Source organism: Microtus pennsylvanicus, chromosome 1 (assembly GCF_037038515.1).
Source record: "Microtus pennsylvanicus isolate mMicPen1 chromosome 1, mMicPen1.hap1, whole genome shotgun sequence".
Taxonomy (NCBI): Eukaryota; Metazoa; Chordata; class Mammalia; order Rodentia; family Cricetidae; genus Microtus; species Microtus pennsylvanicus.
Genome location: NC_134579.1, coordinates 40502343 through 40520814, shown reverse-complemented (window position 1 = coordinate 40520814; position 18472 = coordinate 40502343). Strand labels below are relative to the sequence as shown.

General features: G+C 42.6%; 1 protein-coding gene across 2 annotated transcripts in view; it reads right to left on the bottom strand.

Annotated features, from left to right (window-relative positions):
• The window catches only part of Gsk3b (glycogen synthase kinase 3 beta), a 146904-nt gene extending 129625 nt beyond the window's left edge, over positions 1–17279 (bottom strand). The window contains exon 1 of one of the 2 annotated variants that reach the window (XM_075962432.1): positions 16136–17279. In XM_075962432.1, the coding sequence (XP_075818547.1) occupies positions 16136–16223 (88 nt within the window). In that variant the 5' untranslated portion in view covers positions 16224–17279. The remainder of the gene's footprint in view (positions 1–16135) is intronic. The other variant, XM_075962436.1, reaches the window with a different exon arrangement.
• Between the last annotated feature and the right edge of the window lie 1193 nt (positions 17280–18472).

The following is an 18472-nucleotide window of genomic DNA, read 5'->3' as shown; positions in this document are numbered from 1 at the left end:
AGGAAACTCATGTCATGATTCTGTTCTCAATCTCTCTTCTATCCTTATCCACTCCAAACAAAATCCCTGAAGGCTTAAGGTCATTGTAATGACTGAACATGCTCAATGTTTCAAAGGTACTATGTTTGCTTAGTACAGTCTAACAGCTGCTTTCTACGTAGATTACTTCGTTCATTCAACTATAACCCAGAGTTCAAAGCCAATGAATACTAAGCACACAATATAATTGAAATCTACATCTATCTTTATCTTTCCATCTGTCTTTCTCCTTTTAGTTGTTTTTTTTTTTTGTTCTCCTTTAAATAACAAGAGTTGGAGACATAGCTCAGTGTTTAAAGTCTTTGCTGTTCTTCCAGGAGACCTGAGTTCAGACTCCAACACATATACCAGCACCAGACACTATCACATCATGGCACACTGTGTTCAACTCAGTGTGTGTGAAGTGACATAATACAGAAAGCACTATTCTGTACACTGCAAGAAACAGAGAGGAATTAAGACACTTTTGTGTCATGTTGTATCTTATAATCTTTCAGACAGCAACAAAGACTAGCTAGCTAGACTGTAAGGTACAATGTATGAAAGGTCATCAAGACTGTTAAATCATACGCAAGTGGATTTCATAGCAATAGGTTAAGAAATGCATTGACAGAATGGTTAGGGAGAAGGGGAGGTCTTTGAAACATCAAAGGAGAGAACACACAACAAAGATAACTTAGCACAGTACAATTTCATTGTGACTGGGGCAATCACAGCAAGGATACATCTAACAAGCAGAGTAATAAGAATATCAACATATAAATTAGCAGTTGTGCTAAAATATGGAGAGAAACCATTACTCTTACAGTAAGCACCCTTTGAAGAACAAAATTTTCTTAACCTTTGGCAATACAAAATTTCAAAAGAAACAAAAAACACGACTAAAAAGACATGAAACAATGAAGTGTTTTTAACCCATATTTTTCCTATTACTTGAATAGCACAAACTAATTCTTGAAAAAAGTTTAAGCCTGCACTATTCAGTATAATAACCACTGTAGCTACTCAAAATTAGTAATTAAGTGCGAAAAACTAGGCTATAAAGATTTAGTATAAAAAAATAAATGTAATAATTTTCATGATTATGTTGAAACATTTTAATATACAGAGTTAAAAACATAAACATATAAATTTATGTTTTTTTATGTGACCCATAGAAAATTTCAAGTTGCCTCCATGATTTACTTTTGTGGCTTACTGTAGGGGAAGCCCCAGCCAATCACCTTGCTTGTAGGGCGGGATCCCCTGAGGGTATTTTTTACTAATAAATATTGTGGGTGTGCTCCCCGCCTTCCCTTCTACTTTCCTGTTCTCCGCGGGAACCTCGGTTCTGTAAGTCTTTTCCTTATTAAAGCTGAATATTTTATTATAATTTCTGTCTGCCGTTCATTTACACCATTACAGCTTACACAACTCTAAACACTAATATTAGCATTCTTCAGATTTCTATGCTTACTTCATGTTACCAAGGTAAGTGTGATGGCTATTCTTGATTGTTAACTTGACAACATCTGGAATTAACTAAAACCGAAAAGTGGCAAGACACACCTGTGAGGGATTTTTGCTTAATGTGAAGTGGGACGATCCCTTCTAATCCAGCTCTTTGAGGTAATGGGAAGACACACCTCTAACCTGAGCCACACCCTCTGCTGGAAGCCTATATGAGGACAGGGAAGAAGGAAGCTTTTGCTCTTTGCCTTCTTGCCCTCATCTTGCAAGGAAGTCCATCCCTTCAATGGCATGAAAGCCCCTACTACTTTGGGATTCCAGCATACGCTGAAAAACAGCTGAGACATAAAGTCTCATGGCTGAACCACGACTGGATTCTTGGACCTTCCGTTCATAGGCTGTCATCATTGGACTAGCTGGACTGCAGCCTCTAAGTCATTCAAACTGTCTTTCTATATATAAAGAGAAAGATTCATTCTTTAAGTTTTGTTACCCTTGTGAGTCCTAATACAGACTTTGATACCATAAGTGGTTCTAGAGCAACAGAAGTGTTAAGGATGAATCTTTTAAGCATCTGAAATAGGTTTTCCAATTTCTTGATGCCAACAGTTACTATGCTTGGAGAATACTGAAAGCCTATGGTGCTATTTTTACAAACTAAGGAGACAAATGCATTTGATTATACTAATTCACCCATTGTGAGAAGCAATGAATTTGGTGACTCTGGATATAAAATGTTTGACAACTTGTAGAAAAATAAGGAAAATGATAATGCTAGTAGGTTGCTCCTAGACTGACAAAGGAAAAGAACCATCAACTTCTAGTTCATCTCAGGATGCCGCATCTCAGGACAAGAATGAACTCAGTGATAAGACTGTCGGGGCTTCAAATGTGCATAAACAGTCTAAAGGTTTCTAAGTATGCCCTAGAAGAGAATCTTCTCTACAGCAGCCACAGGACTCAAGTTGCAGAAAAAAAACTAAATATAAGATTGGCTGAGTTACAGCAAAAGTTCAAGTCCCAGCCTTGGAGAATGCTGGAGGTTTGGGGCATTTATTGGTAAAGAATAGGATCCTGTAACTTGGGATGGGGATGTATGGGTGTTTTAAGCTGAGAACTTTTTGAACCCTCGGATTCTCGAGGGTTTATCTCACATAAGGAAGTTGTCTCTCCACCCTTAGCAGAAGATGTAGTCCCACCTCCCACTGTCTGAAATATTGCCCTTTTTACCTTTGACTGAGAAAATTAATCTTTCATTGTCTCCTAAACCAACAGTGACTCTCTGTAGGAGGTGCCAGGCAAGACAATACTGATGTCCCTCAGGGCTCACCAATAGTTGCCTCTAGATCTAACTAGACTTTATTAAGATTAAGCAGGCTCCTAGAGGGGAGATAGAAAGTATGTATACCATGAGGAGGTGTGCTATACTACTAAATAGCTTAATGCGCTTTCTAATTCATTCCAGCAACGTCTGGGGGAAATGTGTGAGAATGAGTTTTAAGGGCGTGGGATAACGGTGAAAGGAACATAAAACTAGATCAGGTTGAGTTTATTGATAAGGGCTCACTGAGTTAAGATTCTAAGTTTAATATGAAAGTTTCCACACTTTAAAAAGGTGATCAAAGTTTGCCTGAATAGTTGACTGAAGTTAAACATAGAAGAGGCTATGGACTTCCTCCCCGAGACTAAGAAAAGTCACCGAGGCCAGTCATGTGTCAGGGGTGTGCCTGAACAGAGGCCTAGAGAGGCCAATGCATGAAGCTGTGAAGGTGAAGTCTCCATTGCGTTGGAGAACCCAAGATATCAGAGATGCCAGAATCATGTGATACCTGCCAAAGAGAGCTGCTAACAGGGAATGGGACCAGCGCAAGAGAAAGAAGACTGTTGTAGTCAACTAAGCTGAATGGAGTTGGAGATCTGAAGAGCATTTTGACATCAGACATGAAGATGCAGAGTTTAGAGTTTGATCAGTTGGTTTCAGTTTTGTTTTTATATAGTAAATTTCCTCACTGTGAAAATTTGGAACATTAATGTATATCCTGTGCCATTATAAGTTGAAAATATATGGGATTTTTTATTTTGATTTTATAGGGGATTACAGTCAGGAGCTTGCATGCATCTCAGAAGAGACTTTGAACAATGTTTTAAAATGTTGTTGAGACTATGATAGACTATGGGAACTTTTTAAGTAGGACTGAATGTATTTTGCATTATGATACTGTTGCAAGCTTATGGGGACCACAGAGTGGAATGTGGTCAGTTTGAATGTAACTGGCCCCCATAAATTCATAGGGAGTGGCACTATTAGAAAGTGTGGCTTTGCTGGAGTGGCCTTGTTGGAGGAAGTGTGTCACTCTGGAGGTGGGCTTTAAGGTTTCCTATGCCCAGTATCACAGACCACTTCCTGTTCCCTTCTGATCAAGATGTAGCCAGCATTATATCTGCCCGTACATTGTCATGCTCCCTGCCATGATGATAATGGGTGGAACCTCTGAACTGTAAGTGATCCACCCGAAATAAATGTGTCCCCTTAGAAGAGTTGCTGTGGTCATGGTGTCTCTTCTCAAAAATAGAAATCCTAAAATCTTGGCCCATGAACCCTTTTCCAGCCCTGAGAGTTCGTAGACCCAAAATCCCTTAAATGAAGGGATGACCACGTCCTGTCCATCCACTACCACCACCCCCATCCAAGGACCTTGTTAAAATACTGTGGTGGCTTGAATACCAATAGCCCCCATGGGCTTATATATTTGAATGCTTAGTCATCAGGGAACGGCATTACTTAGTAGGTGTGTGTAGATATGGTCTTGTTAGAGAAGTATGTCACTGAGGGTGGGCTTTGAGGTAGAAAAAACGCCCAAGCCAGGACTGGTGGTTCTCTTCTTCTGCTGCCTGATGATCCGGATGTAGAACTTGCAGCCACTTCTTTCTCCAACACCATGTCTGCCTGCATGCTGCCATGCTCCCATCATGATGATAATGGACTAGACCTCTGAAACTGTAAGCCAGACCCAATTAAAAGCTTTCTCTTCTAAGAGCTGCTGTGGAACTGGACAGTAGTAGTGCACACCTTTAGTCCCAGCATTTGAGAGGCAGAGAAACCCTATCTTGAAAAACCAAAAGAGGAAAAAAAATAGTAATAAAAAAAATAAAGTTGCATGGTTATGGTGCCTCATCTCTTCACAGCAACAAAACACTAAGACAAGTATCTAAAAGTTTTACTGTTAGCCTTTCTCCAGTCCTTTCCAAGAAGTGTGTAATTTTCTTTGGGGCTAAACAGTTGTGAGGTAAAGGGCAGGACAGAAACCCCAACAAACAAGCAGGTCCAGCCCATCCATGTTACAGAATGGCGCCCACGTGGATAACTGCTTCCAAATAAAGCCTGAAAAGCTTAGGAAAGAGTAAAGCATTTTGGTTTTCAGCCGTAGCAGTAAAAAAGCTGTACTGTTTTAAAATGCTGGTTTTCTGGGCCTTCCTGCAAGGTAAAACTCCTGACTCTTTCAAGCAGGCGGTCCCGATGGATACACTGTTGCAGCTTGCTTCCTGACAAGGACCTTGAAACACCATAAAGCTATGACAAAAAAACTTCTCCATATTCCTTAGCAAATTAAAGACCCATGTGGTCAAAAAAAGAGAGATATACAGTAAAGAGAGATTCAAAGAGAAAAAACTTCTAAATGGTTTACACTGTTAAAAATAAATACAGGCTAAAGGTTAAAGTTCTCAGAGAAAGAAAGAAAGAAAGAAAGAAAGAAAGAAAGAAAGAAAGAAAGAAAGAAGGAAGGAAGGAAGGAAGGAAGGAAGGAAGCCAGCCAGCCAGCCAGCCAGCCAGCCAGCCAGCCAGCCAGCCAGCCAGCCAGCCAGCCAGCCAGCCAGCCAGCCAGCCAGCAAGCGAGAGTTCAAGGATAGCCTGGTTTACAGAGGGAGTTCCAGGACAAAGATATACAGAGAACCTGTCTCAAAAAGCCAGAAGTTAAAAGTAAAAATAAAAGAAATAAGAGGATAAAATAAAGCCACGTAAAGATGGAAAATACACAGAGAATCTTGATACTGTATGTTATTATGCTCTCTTTAAATTGTTTAAATGCTGAGGAAGGAGCAATAGCTGCTAAAAAGATATTTGCTTATAAATGCTGTTGAATTAATCCAAGATAGGTATTTTGGAAATACCTTGGCTCAAAATTGAAGTCAAAAGGTATGTTACTTTGGAGAAGAGATTTTGCTTTTGTTTCCACAAAAAAATGAGAGGCTGTGGATTTATTCAGAGTTAAGAAAAATCAGTTTTGACCAAGGAAGATCACCTGAGAAATCTCCGGCAGGAATAGATGGCCCAGATGTCTGAGTTCTTCATCCAGAACAGGTTTAACACTGCTGCCTGAGATGATCAAGACTCACAGGATACTTCAGTCAGTACTTGTTCTTAACTCTAAATTTTCTTTAGGTCCCCGTAAGATTATCAGCGCCCCCAACCAACTGGAAGTAGCCTGGAATACTACGCCCACATTCCCCCCCAAAAATGGATTATGGATATTTTCCTTTTTTTAAAAAAAAAAGAGGGGGAAGTGGTACAGGAGAATTGTCTTTATTCTGTCAATAATGTTTTAAATAAATGCTGATTGGCCAGGCAGGATGTAGAAATGATGTAATGAGAACAGGAGAATTCTGGGAAGGAGGAAGTTGATTCCTCCCACTCCTACCCAGACCACCAAGGATGTGATCTGCCACACTGAAAAAAGGTACTGAGCCACATGGCTAACATAAATCAGAAATATGGGTTCATCAAGATGTGAGAGTTAGCCAGTGAGAGGCTAGAGCTAACGGGCCAATCAGCTTTATAATTTATGGAGACCTATGTGTGATTTTCTTTGGGGCTAAACAGTTGTGAGGTAAAGGGCGGGACAGAAACCACAACAAATAAGCAGGCCCAGCCCATCCATGTTACACATGGCAAGTAAAAGAAGCTAGATATAAAAGAACACGGCAATGACAGATGTTATTGACATGTCACATCTATAATATCAGCCTCCAAGACACTGGAGTAGTGAGGGCATGAAGATCCCACATTCCAGGACAGCCTGGACTGCAGAGTAAAACTGTGAAGGCCAAAGAGGAGCCAGGCAGAGTGGTGTATGCCTTTAGTCCAGTGGTTCTCAACCAGTTGGTCACAGCCACTGGGCAAGGGGTGTCACTTATCAGATATCCTGAATATCAGATATTTGCATTACAATTCATAACAGTAGCAAAATTACAGTTATGAAGTAGCAACAATAGTTTTTGGGGGTCACCACAACATAAGGAACTGTATTAAAGATCTCAGAATCAGGAAAGCTGAGAATCACTGCTTAAGCCCAGTATTCAACAGGACATAGACAGATGGATTGAGTTTGAGGCCAAGGTAGTCTACATGTTCTGGGCAGCAAGTTCCAGAGCAGCAAGGAATACAAAGTGAGCTACTGCTTCAAAAACTACAACAAAAAAGCAAGGGTGAAGGGAGAGAAAAGATCTAGCATAGAAACCCATTTCTATGATGAAATCTAGACTAGAGTTATAGGTTAATGATTGTCTACAACTAGGAATAGATGATGCAAAGTGATCAGTAATGGACCCAAGGTTTCTTTGTGTGTGTTGGGGGGGGGGTGATAAAAAATATCTTAACATCAATTCATGGTGATGTCTGCACAACTCTATGAAAATACTAATAACCACTAAAATGTATACTTTCAATGGGTAAACTTTATGGTATATGGATAACATGTCAACACAGCTCTTTTCAAAAAGGAAGTGTGGGCATCACAAACTACTGCTCGATGTCTAGATAGTGAGAAAAATTTAAGTTTGACTAAAAATAATAGTTTGATTATATTATAGCCAAAGGCAGAAGGACATGATAATGCTATCTACTACGAGAAGCCAAAGGCAATATCTAATGCTAACTTCATTTCTATTTGCCTTGAATTTGTTTCTCCTAGTACTGGAGAATGAACCAGGGCCTCACATATGCTAGACTAACACCCACTACCTAGCCATATAGCCGGTGCTCTTCGTTATTTTCAGACAATGTCAGCTGCCCAAGCAGCCCTTGGATTTGCCACCCTGCCTCAGTCTCCTGAGCAGTCGGGATCAGAGACTTGCACCACCAGTGCTTACTCTCATAATTTTAAAGATAAACTAAAATTATACTAATCAGCCGGGTGGTGGTAGTGGTGCACACCTTTAATTCCAGCCTGGTCTACAGAGTGAGTTCCAGGACAGGCTCCAAAGCTACAGAGAAACCCTGTCTTTAAAAAAAAAAAAAAAAAAAAAAAACAGCTAAAATTATACTACTCAATAATATGACAAAAACTACTAGGAAAAAAGCTGTCGCAGTAAAGGCTGCATCAGAGAAGTAGGACCTGAAGGTAGAAGATCAACTTCCATTACGAGAGCCTTGCTCTGCTGCTTGATTTCTTTAAACTTCATGACTATATAACGTGAGTGACAAACTAGAGAATGGCTGCGTAGGAGCAGAAGGAAACCATGCACTCTTAAAGAGGTTAAAGGCACCAGCTTCCTTGACACTGACACACTCTGTGCCTCTGAGCACTCAAAACAGGTTTTCTTATCTAAGGTGTTAAAAAAAAACATAAGGAAAGGCTAACTTCCTGTGTCTTCTTTACTATGAACAAAATATCTACTTCTAAAAAGACAGATGATACACTTGGCATTGCAGACACAAATATAAACAGTGGGAATCGTTTCAGACAGGACGCTGAGCACTCACCGTTGGAGACTATCATTAGTATTTACCTGTAATTACCACGAAAGTACTCTCACATCTGTACTTAACTCCCCTTCTAATGGACATTCTGAGGAAAAACTTCATCATCTATTGGTTAAAAAAAATATCAATTTCCTGCAGGCATCAATTTAAATTTTAATTCTAATCTTTTTCTAGAGCCAGTGTTAGTTTAAACACATTTACACAAAATACAAGTCCATCACAGAAATTCATTAATCTGTAAACAGTAAAAATAAACTTCAGCTGGGTGGTGGTGGCGCACGCCTTTAATCCCAGCATTCGGGAGGCAGAGGCAGGTGGATCTCTGTGAGTTCGAGGCCAGCCTGGTCTACAAGAGTTAGTTCCAGGACAGGCTCCAAGTTTATAAAGAAACCCTGTCTCGAAAAAAAAAAAAAAAAAAAAAAAAAAAAACAAACAAAAAAAACCTTTGCTGAACATCTCTTGGATTTTTAAACCATGTTTTATGTGTTAACAAAAAATATGAAAATAAGCACACAACTGTCTAGGGGACAGTAATCAATTAATAATATTGTGATTAGCACATCCCATGCCTTGCTCCATGAACTTAAAGGTTCCTCCTACCTTTCAGTTTGACTAATGCCCAGAGAGTCAAAGCTTTGAGACACCTAAAGCCACAAACACAGCTACAACTCTCACTGAATGTCAAATCTAACAGCACCACACCTAGTTCTTCAGACATTGCCTTTGAAAATTCAGAAAAGCCAAGCAATACTAAAAGGTTACACTAATCAAGAATAACACAGACTACTAGAGACAGAAACTGCCATAGTTAAGGCTGCATCTGAGAAGTAGGACTTGGCAAGTAGATGACCAAATACATGTATCTGACTCAACTCAGCTACTTTAGCATGCTGCGAAGAAAATGGTTAATTAATTGAAAACCATTAACTGATTCTATAGAACAGGGGAAGCAGCGGATATCACCTGTAAAGAGAGACCTGGTGTTTATGAAGCAAGCTAAAATGCTTACTTATATTGGCCAGTTAGCACCTACAAATTTCTCAGACATATACAAGAAAGAGTTCTTTAGCACAGTTAAGATGCTCAAATTTGGCCTAGCGATGGTGCATGCTTTTAATCCCAGCACTTGATAGACAGAGACAGGCGGATCTAAACTCGAGGCCAGCCTGGCCTACAGAGTTCCAGGATAGCGAGAGCTACATAGAGATGTCTCAAAAAAAGAGAGAGAACTCTGTGAGTTCGAGACCAGCCTGGTCTACAAGAGCTAGTTCCAGGACAGGCTCCAAAACCACAGAGAAACCCTGTCTCGAAAAACCAAAAAAAAGAGAGAGAGAGAGAGAGAGTGAGAGAGAGAGAGAGAGAGAAGGAATAGAAAAAAATAATTCTTATTAATGACTAATTTGGAGAAACACTTTCTAACATTTCCTGGGGATATAAATATAGCAGAAGCAGATTATTCATAGACTGCCAATACTATTCAACATAAACCTGTGCTGACTTAATATAAACGAACAAATAAACAAAAAAGGAGCCGCATAGTATTTTTCCCTTTATGCTGGCCTAAGTACTAATACTTTTTTTCAACATAATTATAAGTAAATATTGTAACTGGTAACAGGCATACCCGAAACTAATTTCAAAAAGCTCTATGATGAAAAGTCAAATAGTCACTGCCAAATTATTTTTAACAGGCTACCCTAAAAATGTCTGGTTATAATGACCAGCTTGTTTTCCCAGCTCCTTAGGCAAGATCACAAGTTCAAAGCCTGCCTGAGCTATGGGTGCACTCAAGGCCAATCAGGGCAACCTTGTCCCAGATTTTAGAAGAGTTAGGGAGGTGCTGGCTGGAGAAATAGCTTAGCAGTTAAGAGCACTGCTCTTCCAGTAGACCTGAGTTCAATTACCAGCACCCACATGGTAGCTCACAACTGTCTGTAACTCCAGACTCAGGGGATCTGAAACCCATCTCTTGCCTCAGAGGGGAAGAAGACACATACGTTGCATGTATGCAGATATACATGTAGGAAAAACACCCATATACATGAAATAAATTAGCAAAAAAAAATTATTAAAAAAAAAAAACTTGGGGCGGTGGTGGCACACACCTTTAATCCCTGCGAGTTCAAGGCCAGCCTGGTCTACACTGCTGGTTCCAGGCCAGGGCTACACAAAGAAACTCTGTCTCCAAAATCAAAACAAAAGAAAAAAAGAGTAGCTCGGCAAAATTATTCCAAAGAGAAAGACATCATCAAAACTGCTGTGAAAATCACACATACACACACAAAAAAAAACAAAAAACCCACAAAAGTGTAAGATTCGACCATTTATGAACCGAAACTTGACAATTCTTCTCCAAAAGACAAGCAAAAGTGCTACAAAAGATTTGGTAAACTCAGAACCCAAATCTACTAAGCTGTGTCTTTGTAGCTGACACCAGACCAAGTGCATTACAAGACATAAGCAGCATGTCTTGGAAAGTTTACTGAATGTCAGTTAGGTTCTGAATATTGACTGCTTAAAAAACAAACTAGAGCCAGGTGATGGTGGCGCACACCTTTAATCCAGCACTTGGGAGGCAGAAGCAGGCAGATCTCGTGAGTTCAATGCCAGCCTGGTCTACAAGAGCAAGTTCCAGGGTAGGCTCCAAAGCTACAGAGAAACCCTGTCTCGAAAAACAAAAGACAAACAAATAGACAAAAGAAACTAGAATAAAAACCCAACAATAAATACTAGCATGGAATAAGTATCTTTCAAGTTATATTTTAACTCTCTGCACATTTACTGATGGAAGGGAGCATGTATATGGAGGACAGGGGATAACTTGAGTTTTTTCCTTCCACCACGTGGTTCCTGGGATCTAACTGAGGCAAGCAATGAGAGCCTTGACCTTTTGAACAGTGCCACCAGTCTGAATCCGTAAACAGTAAGGTAATTTTAGGAAAAATGTTTCTCCTTCAACTGTCAGTTTTCCTTGCTACTCTGCACAGCAGCTTTTACATAAACATGCTTTTCTACATCATATTCACAATTTTCAAAGGCAAATTCTATAATAATCAAGAAAGATATGTAAAACCAAAGTTAGATGCCAAGACTGCAACATCCACATTGAAATCCCTATACCATGAAACTCTTTTTCTTCTTCAAATTATGCATAGTTTTCCTTTTTACCACTACTGAACATCCCTGAAAGATCAGGCAGAAAATGATGCTAACTGTTCCAACAACTTTATTTTCTCAGAGCGATTATGCTCTTTGCGGAACAACGCCTGGGGAAGCAGGTTGGTCCTGTCTCAGCACCAGGTCTCACTGCTGTCGCCCATGTTCCTCTGCTTCTCATTCTCCACTGGAGGGTGGAGTATCCCAAGAGGCACTATTCTCACATCCTGTCTTTCCTCATCTCTGTCTCCCAAGCCCCCGAATCTTATTTTAAAATAATGGAAGTAAAGAAGGTCAGCCAATAAAAGTGCTCACCACTAAACCTGAGGACCTAAGTTCAGGCCTCAGCACCCACATCATGGAAGGAGAGAACTGACTCCTCTCCTCATGCACACAGATGTATGCTAAATTAATAGATGCAATGTTTAGTAAGCAAGGGACAAAAACCAGAAATAGAAGAAAAAAAAAAGAACTGTGACCCCAGGGTCAGCATGTTTCTCGGCCCTCTCTATGCACAAAGTTCATACAATAATAGAGTCTCCCCATCTCATAATACACTGCTTCAAGACTTTGGCTTTCCCAGTCTTGTTTACCCAAAATAAAATCTCACACTTGCAACTGAAGTCCAATATAAGAGCCTGATGAAACTGGAAGCAAGTATCATCTGAAGAGCTAGAAATACGAGAAGACACCTCATCTTCTAAATGCAGTCCCTGATCAGCCATAACAAACTGCTAGGTGTCTGGGTCCCTTTAAAGTTTCAGAGTAATGTTTGTCACTTGAACATTAGCATTCTGAAGGTGCATGCAGTGAAAGATTGTGCAAATCTTACCTAACTATCTTAAGCCGCTAACAACTATGAGTCAGTCTAGCTGACAGAAGTTAAAAGCAAGGTCCCGCTTTCAATCTCACACTTGAGCAATGTTTTCTCGATTAAATGGTAAAAATCAACAAGTTAGCTAGTGAGCCAGGCATGGTGGCACATGCCTTGATTCTAGGCCTTAGGAGACAGAGGCAGGTGGATCCCTATTTCTACAGAGCTAGTTCCAGGACACCGGGCTACACAGGGAAACCATCTCAAAAAAAAAAAAAAAAAAGGAAATAAGCTTTCCTTGAAAACTATAAAGTATCCAAGTTGCTAACTAGTCTTTGATTTTAAAAGTGTAGTTTGACACTGCAGAATACTATGAGCTACAAATCGGTCTACCTTCCTTAATGACTTTTTGTTTTGAGACAGGGTTCACCTATGCAATACTGGCTGGCCTGGAACTTACTCGCTATGTAAACTAAGCTGGTCTTACTGAACTCAGTGATCTGCCTGCTGGGCACCTAGTCAAATTTCCTTCCAATAGGTCACCACAAGCACTTACTGACAAAATTCTAACCAAAATTACCATGCACTTTCTCTATTTTGAGTAAAAGGTATTCCAAAGAACCTGTGTATATGTTGATACTCACGTTTGTAAATCTGGACATGGATAAAAATACTGATTTCATTACAGCAAATAAAAAGTATCTGAAATATACTTATTTAGATATGGGATAAGTACCTCAACCAAAAAAAATAGAATCAACTTTTAAATATATTAAAAGACCAATATCATTTTACAGGCAAAATTTACCTAAGAATCATTACTTGTAAAAAATAAATTTAAGAATGACCCAAAGATTAAGACTATATAAAATGTTTAATGTAATCCCAGGACTCCAGAGGCAAAGGTAGGTGGACCTCTGTAAATTCAAGGCCAGACAGGTCTACGTAATAAGTGAGTTCCAGGACAGCCAGGGCTACAAAGACCCTGTCTCAAAGAGAAAAAAAAGATTTAAATATAAACTAGTTCCTGCTTTCAAATACTAACTTGACATTTTCGAGTGAAGATCAGAAACTGCAATTAACAAACTAGAAAGCTAGCCGTCTTTCCCAGTAACTAACTGCTGTCTGCTGAATTTCAAGGAAACCTATTGTTCATGACATTTTTACAAGTGAACTCATCTACCCTCTCATCTCAGCATTTTCTCAATTTCCCATTACAATGAACAATGAAACTCAGCGGTCAAGTCTTCCAGACCAATAACCTCAGAATTTATTTTTAACTCCTGACTCCACAAATATTCCCCTTCAGTCCAGTCCAAAAGCCCTGCCAGCTTTTCACTCACAGCCTTCAAATCTGTTCCTTTCATCCCATTTTCACATTCCCCTTCCTGACTTATAACATCATCTGCAATCTCCCAGAAAGGCTTCTTATGTCTCTCCAGTCACCTTGGAACATCCTGTTCAGCAATCCAGTTAGTGCAGATCACTCTTAGATCCCCACCCAAATTTTTACAGGCCTCTTTTGTTCTTTATTAACTAACTTTCTAAGACTCAATGCCTAGCCCCTTCTTTGCCCTCTCAGGGAACACTGGACTCCGGCTGTCCCTTCTCCCAGCACCAGGGCATGCTTCTCCATCAGTTCATGGATACCAGCACCTGTCTAGCACTGGCCATCTCTAGAAACCTTCCTGCTCCAGCCCCTTTCCCTTTGTTCCTCTCAACAACTGATTCGTTTTGCAACTTTATAACCTCGCAGTCATCATGTTATTGTCTTCACAGTTTTCTGAATGTGGTTCTGGGGACAAGGACTATGTCTTCTGTACCTGAGATCTTAAGAGTCCCTTTAGGAACAGCAGCACCCTAACAAATTCCTGCCTCTTTCATCTACGTGTCCTTAACCTGAACGTCAAGGTTATTAAATAGATATGGGGGCTGGAGAGATGGCTCAGTGGTTAAGAGCATTGCCTGCTCTTCCAAAGGTTCTGAGTTCAATTCCCGGCAACCACATGGTGGCTCACAACCATCTGTAATGAGGTCTGGTGCAGAGTATTGTATACATAATAAATATTAAAATATATATAATTAGCGTTAAGCTCTTTCATATCAACATCTTTTTAATGTTGGCTGATAAGGTAATACAAAAATTAAAACACTTTAAACTACACTCCTCAAATTTACTCCATCCCTAAAGAACCTCTATCAAGAATTAACAAGTTGTTTTCAAGAAAAATCCTGAAAAAATATAAAAAGTTCCCAATTTCTGGTATTTTATTCTAGCATCACAGATCTCTGAAACCTAATAAATGGATTGCCTAGAACTAACTGCCTGGTTTAACTAACCAAAGCACACAGCACACAGGGAAGCACCACCAAAAGCTCTTCTTAGGCAGCTATCATGAGGTCTTCAGAGCTGAAAATTACCCTCAAATTTTTAAAAATTCCTTTCAAATGACTCCACAAAGTGCTTAGAAAGCATGATTCTTCCCTGTAAGATGCAAATCAGCTTCCCCCTTTACATACCCTGCAGTCTAAACTAGCTAGTCACTGAAGGAAAAAGTTAACTTGCAAAAGCATTTCCCATTCAGCCATCTCTTTGGACTCCCAGTTTCGGTCAAGTTCCAAAAGCCTACACGAACCGAAGTCTCGGGTGCAACAGAAAGGAATCGTTTCCGATTGCTTAATCAATTTCACACAACAGCACATACATTTTGACTTTTGAAAAATCTCAGTTCTCCAGTTAGCTCAGCTTCTCTCAGCAGCAAAGGGCTTTTGGGTCCTCATTCTTCCTTCTCACAGAATAAGGGAACGAGCTATTTTTGCCAGAATCTGCAAGGTTGCTGTCAAATAAGCTGTCATTAAATACCACATAAACATCTCCACAAATAGATCCATTTAAACGCTGGATACTCAGTATATCAAACACTTCAAGAACACAGACTTTCAACGCAGATAGATCCGCCGGCAAAAGACAGTGACAGATATTAGTACATTTTAAATGTATTCATTTAAAAAGGGTATTCACTTGTACTCTAAAAATTAACAAGTAATGAATGCAATGACACCTCAAAATTAAATTTAAATGACAAGTCAGGGACAATTAGCACTTAACTTAGTATTTGATACAATGATACTACAATCTCAATCAAACGTTGAATCTACTTCCAAGTTACCTTTTGATTAAAACAAATTATATGGTGGCAGATTGGCCACGTCAAAACAAGAAGGTTAAGAGATAACACATTAGACCACTTATCCAATTGAAGACAATGCACTTAGAGATGCAACTGCTAGGATATTTATCTGGGGTATTTCTCAGCTTTTACCAGTCCCTAGTAGAGCGAGGAAGGGATGCCAGCTTGCCTGCAGCGGGAATGTGGGTTACCAAGCAAGTCATCCCCAGATTAAGAAATACTTTGTATAGTCACACGGGCAAAAAGAAATATTAGGAGCCTGGGACACTTAATATCTGTTTAGAATACAGAACCATGATAACCTAGGCTAACTAAAATAACCTCCCTCATTCCAGAAGACACATACTCGGCAAATGTACATCATGGTTTATTAATCAAGTTTTGTCCTCCTTATTCAAAGGGATGGGCAAGTGAACGCTTCCGTCGCTTTTTTGACCTGGAGGCACAGGAGCGCTTGAAAAGGCAGCGAGAAGAAAACGAGTTTCAAATTCGACCAGCCAAATAAAACTAATATTCTCTCAATTCAAGGTTAATGAGGCTGGGGAATGGGGTACGGACCTGGGAGGAGAAAAAGGAGATGCTTCGTCTCGACTCAAGGCAGGTTTTGCCCTTTTCCATTACCTCTGCTGGTTCTATCAGGTCTGTTAGTTTAAGGTCCTGGTATTTCGAGGTTTCTTATCTTAATGGTGAGGTGGAGAAAGGGTGTAAAATAAAATCGATACTCACTGCTAACTTTCATGCTACCAAAAGCTGAAGGCTGCTGCACTGGCTTGCAGCTCTCTGCAAAAGAGGTGGTTCTCGGTCGCCCCGACATGACGGCTCTTCTTGAATCACCTTTTCCTTCCTTAATCCTTTTCTTCCTTTTGTTTTATATTAGGGTGCTACGTTAATGATAAATGCAGCATTAAGTTCTCCCGCAAGAAAAAGAAGAAAAAAAAAAGACTCCGTCCTCTTGGCTTTTCACTCCTTTTGTATAGCTATTAAAAAAATGAGAGCGATGTATTTCTCCTTCAAGACAGATCAGTACGGATATTTAACACATAGATGATTTAGGGCTGGGGGAAAAAATACAATTCTTTCGCCTCCCTTTCGTGGGAGGGGAGAAAAAGGGTGGAGTGGAATCCTTAAAAATATATATATATATCACGTGAACGAGGGCAAATACTTGATTGAAAATAAGTACTCTGAGTATTATATTTTCCTAGGGGATTTTTTTCCGAGTCAATGAAGAAGGGAAGCCGCGGAAGGATCACGAGCCTCACGCTTGAAGAGAAGGGGGATGGGAAGGAGGGAGGAGATGGCTCGGAGATGCGACGGCAAACGCTGCGGCTCCGGCAGCAGCGGGATCCGGCGGACTGACGGCGGCGGCCGGGTGAACCGGAGGGCAGCGGAGTCGCGAGTCAGCGGCGGGCGGTGGCGGCGGCTCCTCTCCTCATTGCGCCAGGAGCAGCTGCAGGCGGTGGCTGGATCCAGCGGCCATGGCGGCGGCGGCGGCGGAGGCAGCTCCCTTCAGACCCCAGGCAGCGGCTCCTTGACTGCTCCCCATACGCCGGGGACATGGGAACCCGGCAACCGCTTCCGTCCCTCGGGGTCCCCTCCCCCGTCCGCGGCCCCGGCACGGCAGGCCTCCGCCCCTCGCTTCTGCTCAGCGGCTGCTCAGGAAGTGTCCGCGCTGTGCCCCGAGCCCGAAGCCCTGTCAGCGGCTGCAGGGCCGGCTCCTCCTCACTGCCTTCCTTCCTTTGTCACTCGGCCCAGGCGGCAGCGACGGCGGCGGCACAAGTCCGCATTCGGCCGGGTCGGGGGCTGCTCTGTGCGAGGCGCGCCGTCTGCGCAGCCGCCTAGCCCTTCCCCACTCCCCCTCCCCCTTCCTACTCGTCCTCCGCCTCCTTCCTCCCCCACCCAGCCTTACACCGCCCAGCGCCCCGCCGCCCGCGTAACAGGCGTCTGGGAATCGCCCGCCGAGCCCGCGCCCGCCAGCTTCGGCTAGGAAGCCGAAGCCCAAACCGGAACCAATCAAAGACGTCGTTTGCTTGCGGCCCCTGCCGGAAAAAGCCGAGCGGCCTGAATAACCAATGAGAAAACGCCGCCGGGAGACCACGCCCCAACAACGAGGAATGCCGACGGCAGCCGAAGCGAAGGAAGGTGGAATCGCCTCGCTCCGTGGCTGGCTGGAGACGAGATTCGACAATAGCAACAGTGGCCAATCAGAACGGCCGGCCCGCAGGGAAAAGCCTGAAGAGTTAAGGACGGCGAAACTCCCGAGTCGCGGGAGGAACTGCACGGCTGGGCGCCGCGCCCGTCTCCTCATTGGCTGAACAACTCCGCTGGGCGTGTACCTTTCTCCATGATTGGTGAAGAGACGGGGGCTTCCGAGGACAGCCGGCCAGTCAGAACTTCCCCTCCCTCTTTGAGGTGGGGAGAAGAAGAAAGCGGAGGGAGGGCGTCTATAAACTGCCATCTTATTGGTCTGCAGCGTCGAACTGAAGCGTGGGGGAGGGGGGTGAGGAGGGGAATGAGGGGTGCGCCAGGGCGAGAAAGGAGGGTGTAGGGGGCCCGTGGCCGCAGCCAATGGGTGCTCACTGCCGTGCCATCGCAAGACCTAGCTGCAGTGGGATTGGCCTCGGGTCGTCCTTAGAGCGGGCGGACGGGCTGACTGGTCGGCCGGCGTCTGCTCCCCGACAGGACGCTCTTGCCGGCTGTGCAGCCGGTGTGAAAGTGCTGCGGTCGGCGGGCTGCGCTCGGAGCGCTCGAGCGGGGCGAGGGGCCGTCCCCATCCCCCGGAGCTCGGCGGGGCGCGCCTAGGCGTGTGCTGAGCATCTGAGCCCCTCTTCCCCCGCCAAAGGCTTAGAGCCGCCGTGGCTTGGGGGTCGAACCCTCTGGCGCCCAAATAGGAACAAAGCGTCCAGAGAGGCAGCGCCTCTGGGCAGCCGCGCCCGCCCATCGCGGGGGGGACCGCTGCTAACATTGGGCCCTTTGCGGCAGGCGCAAGCAGCCAGGCCCGACCTTCTGGAAACGCCCCCGAGAGATGAGCTCATGCTAGATGCGCGCGCTCCTTGGGCGCGA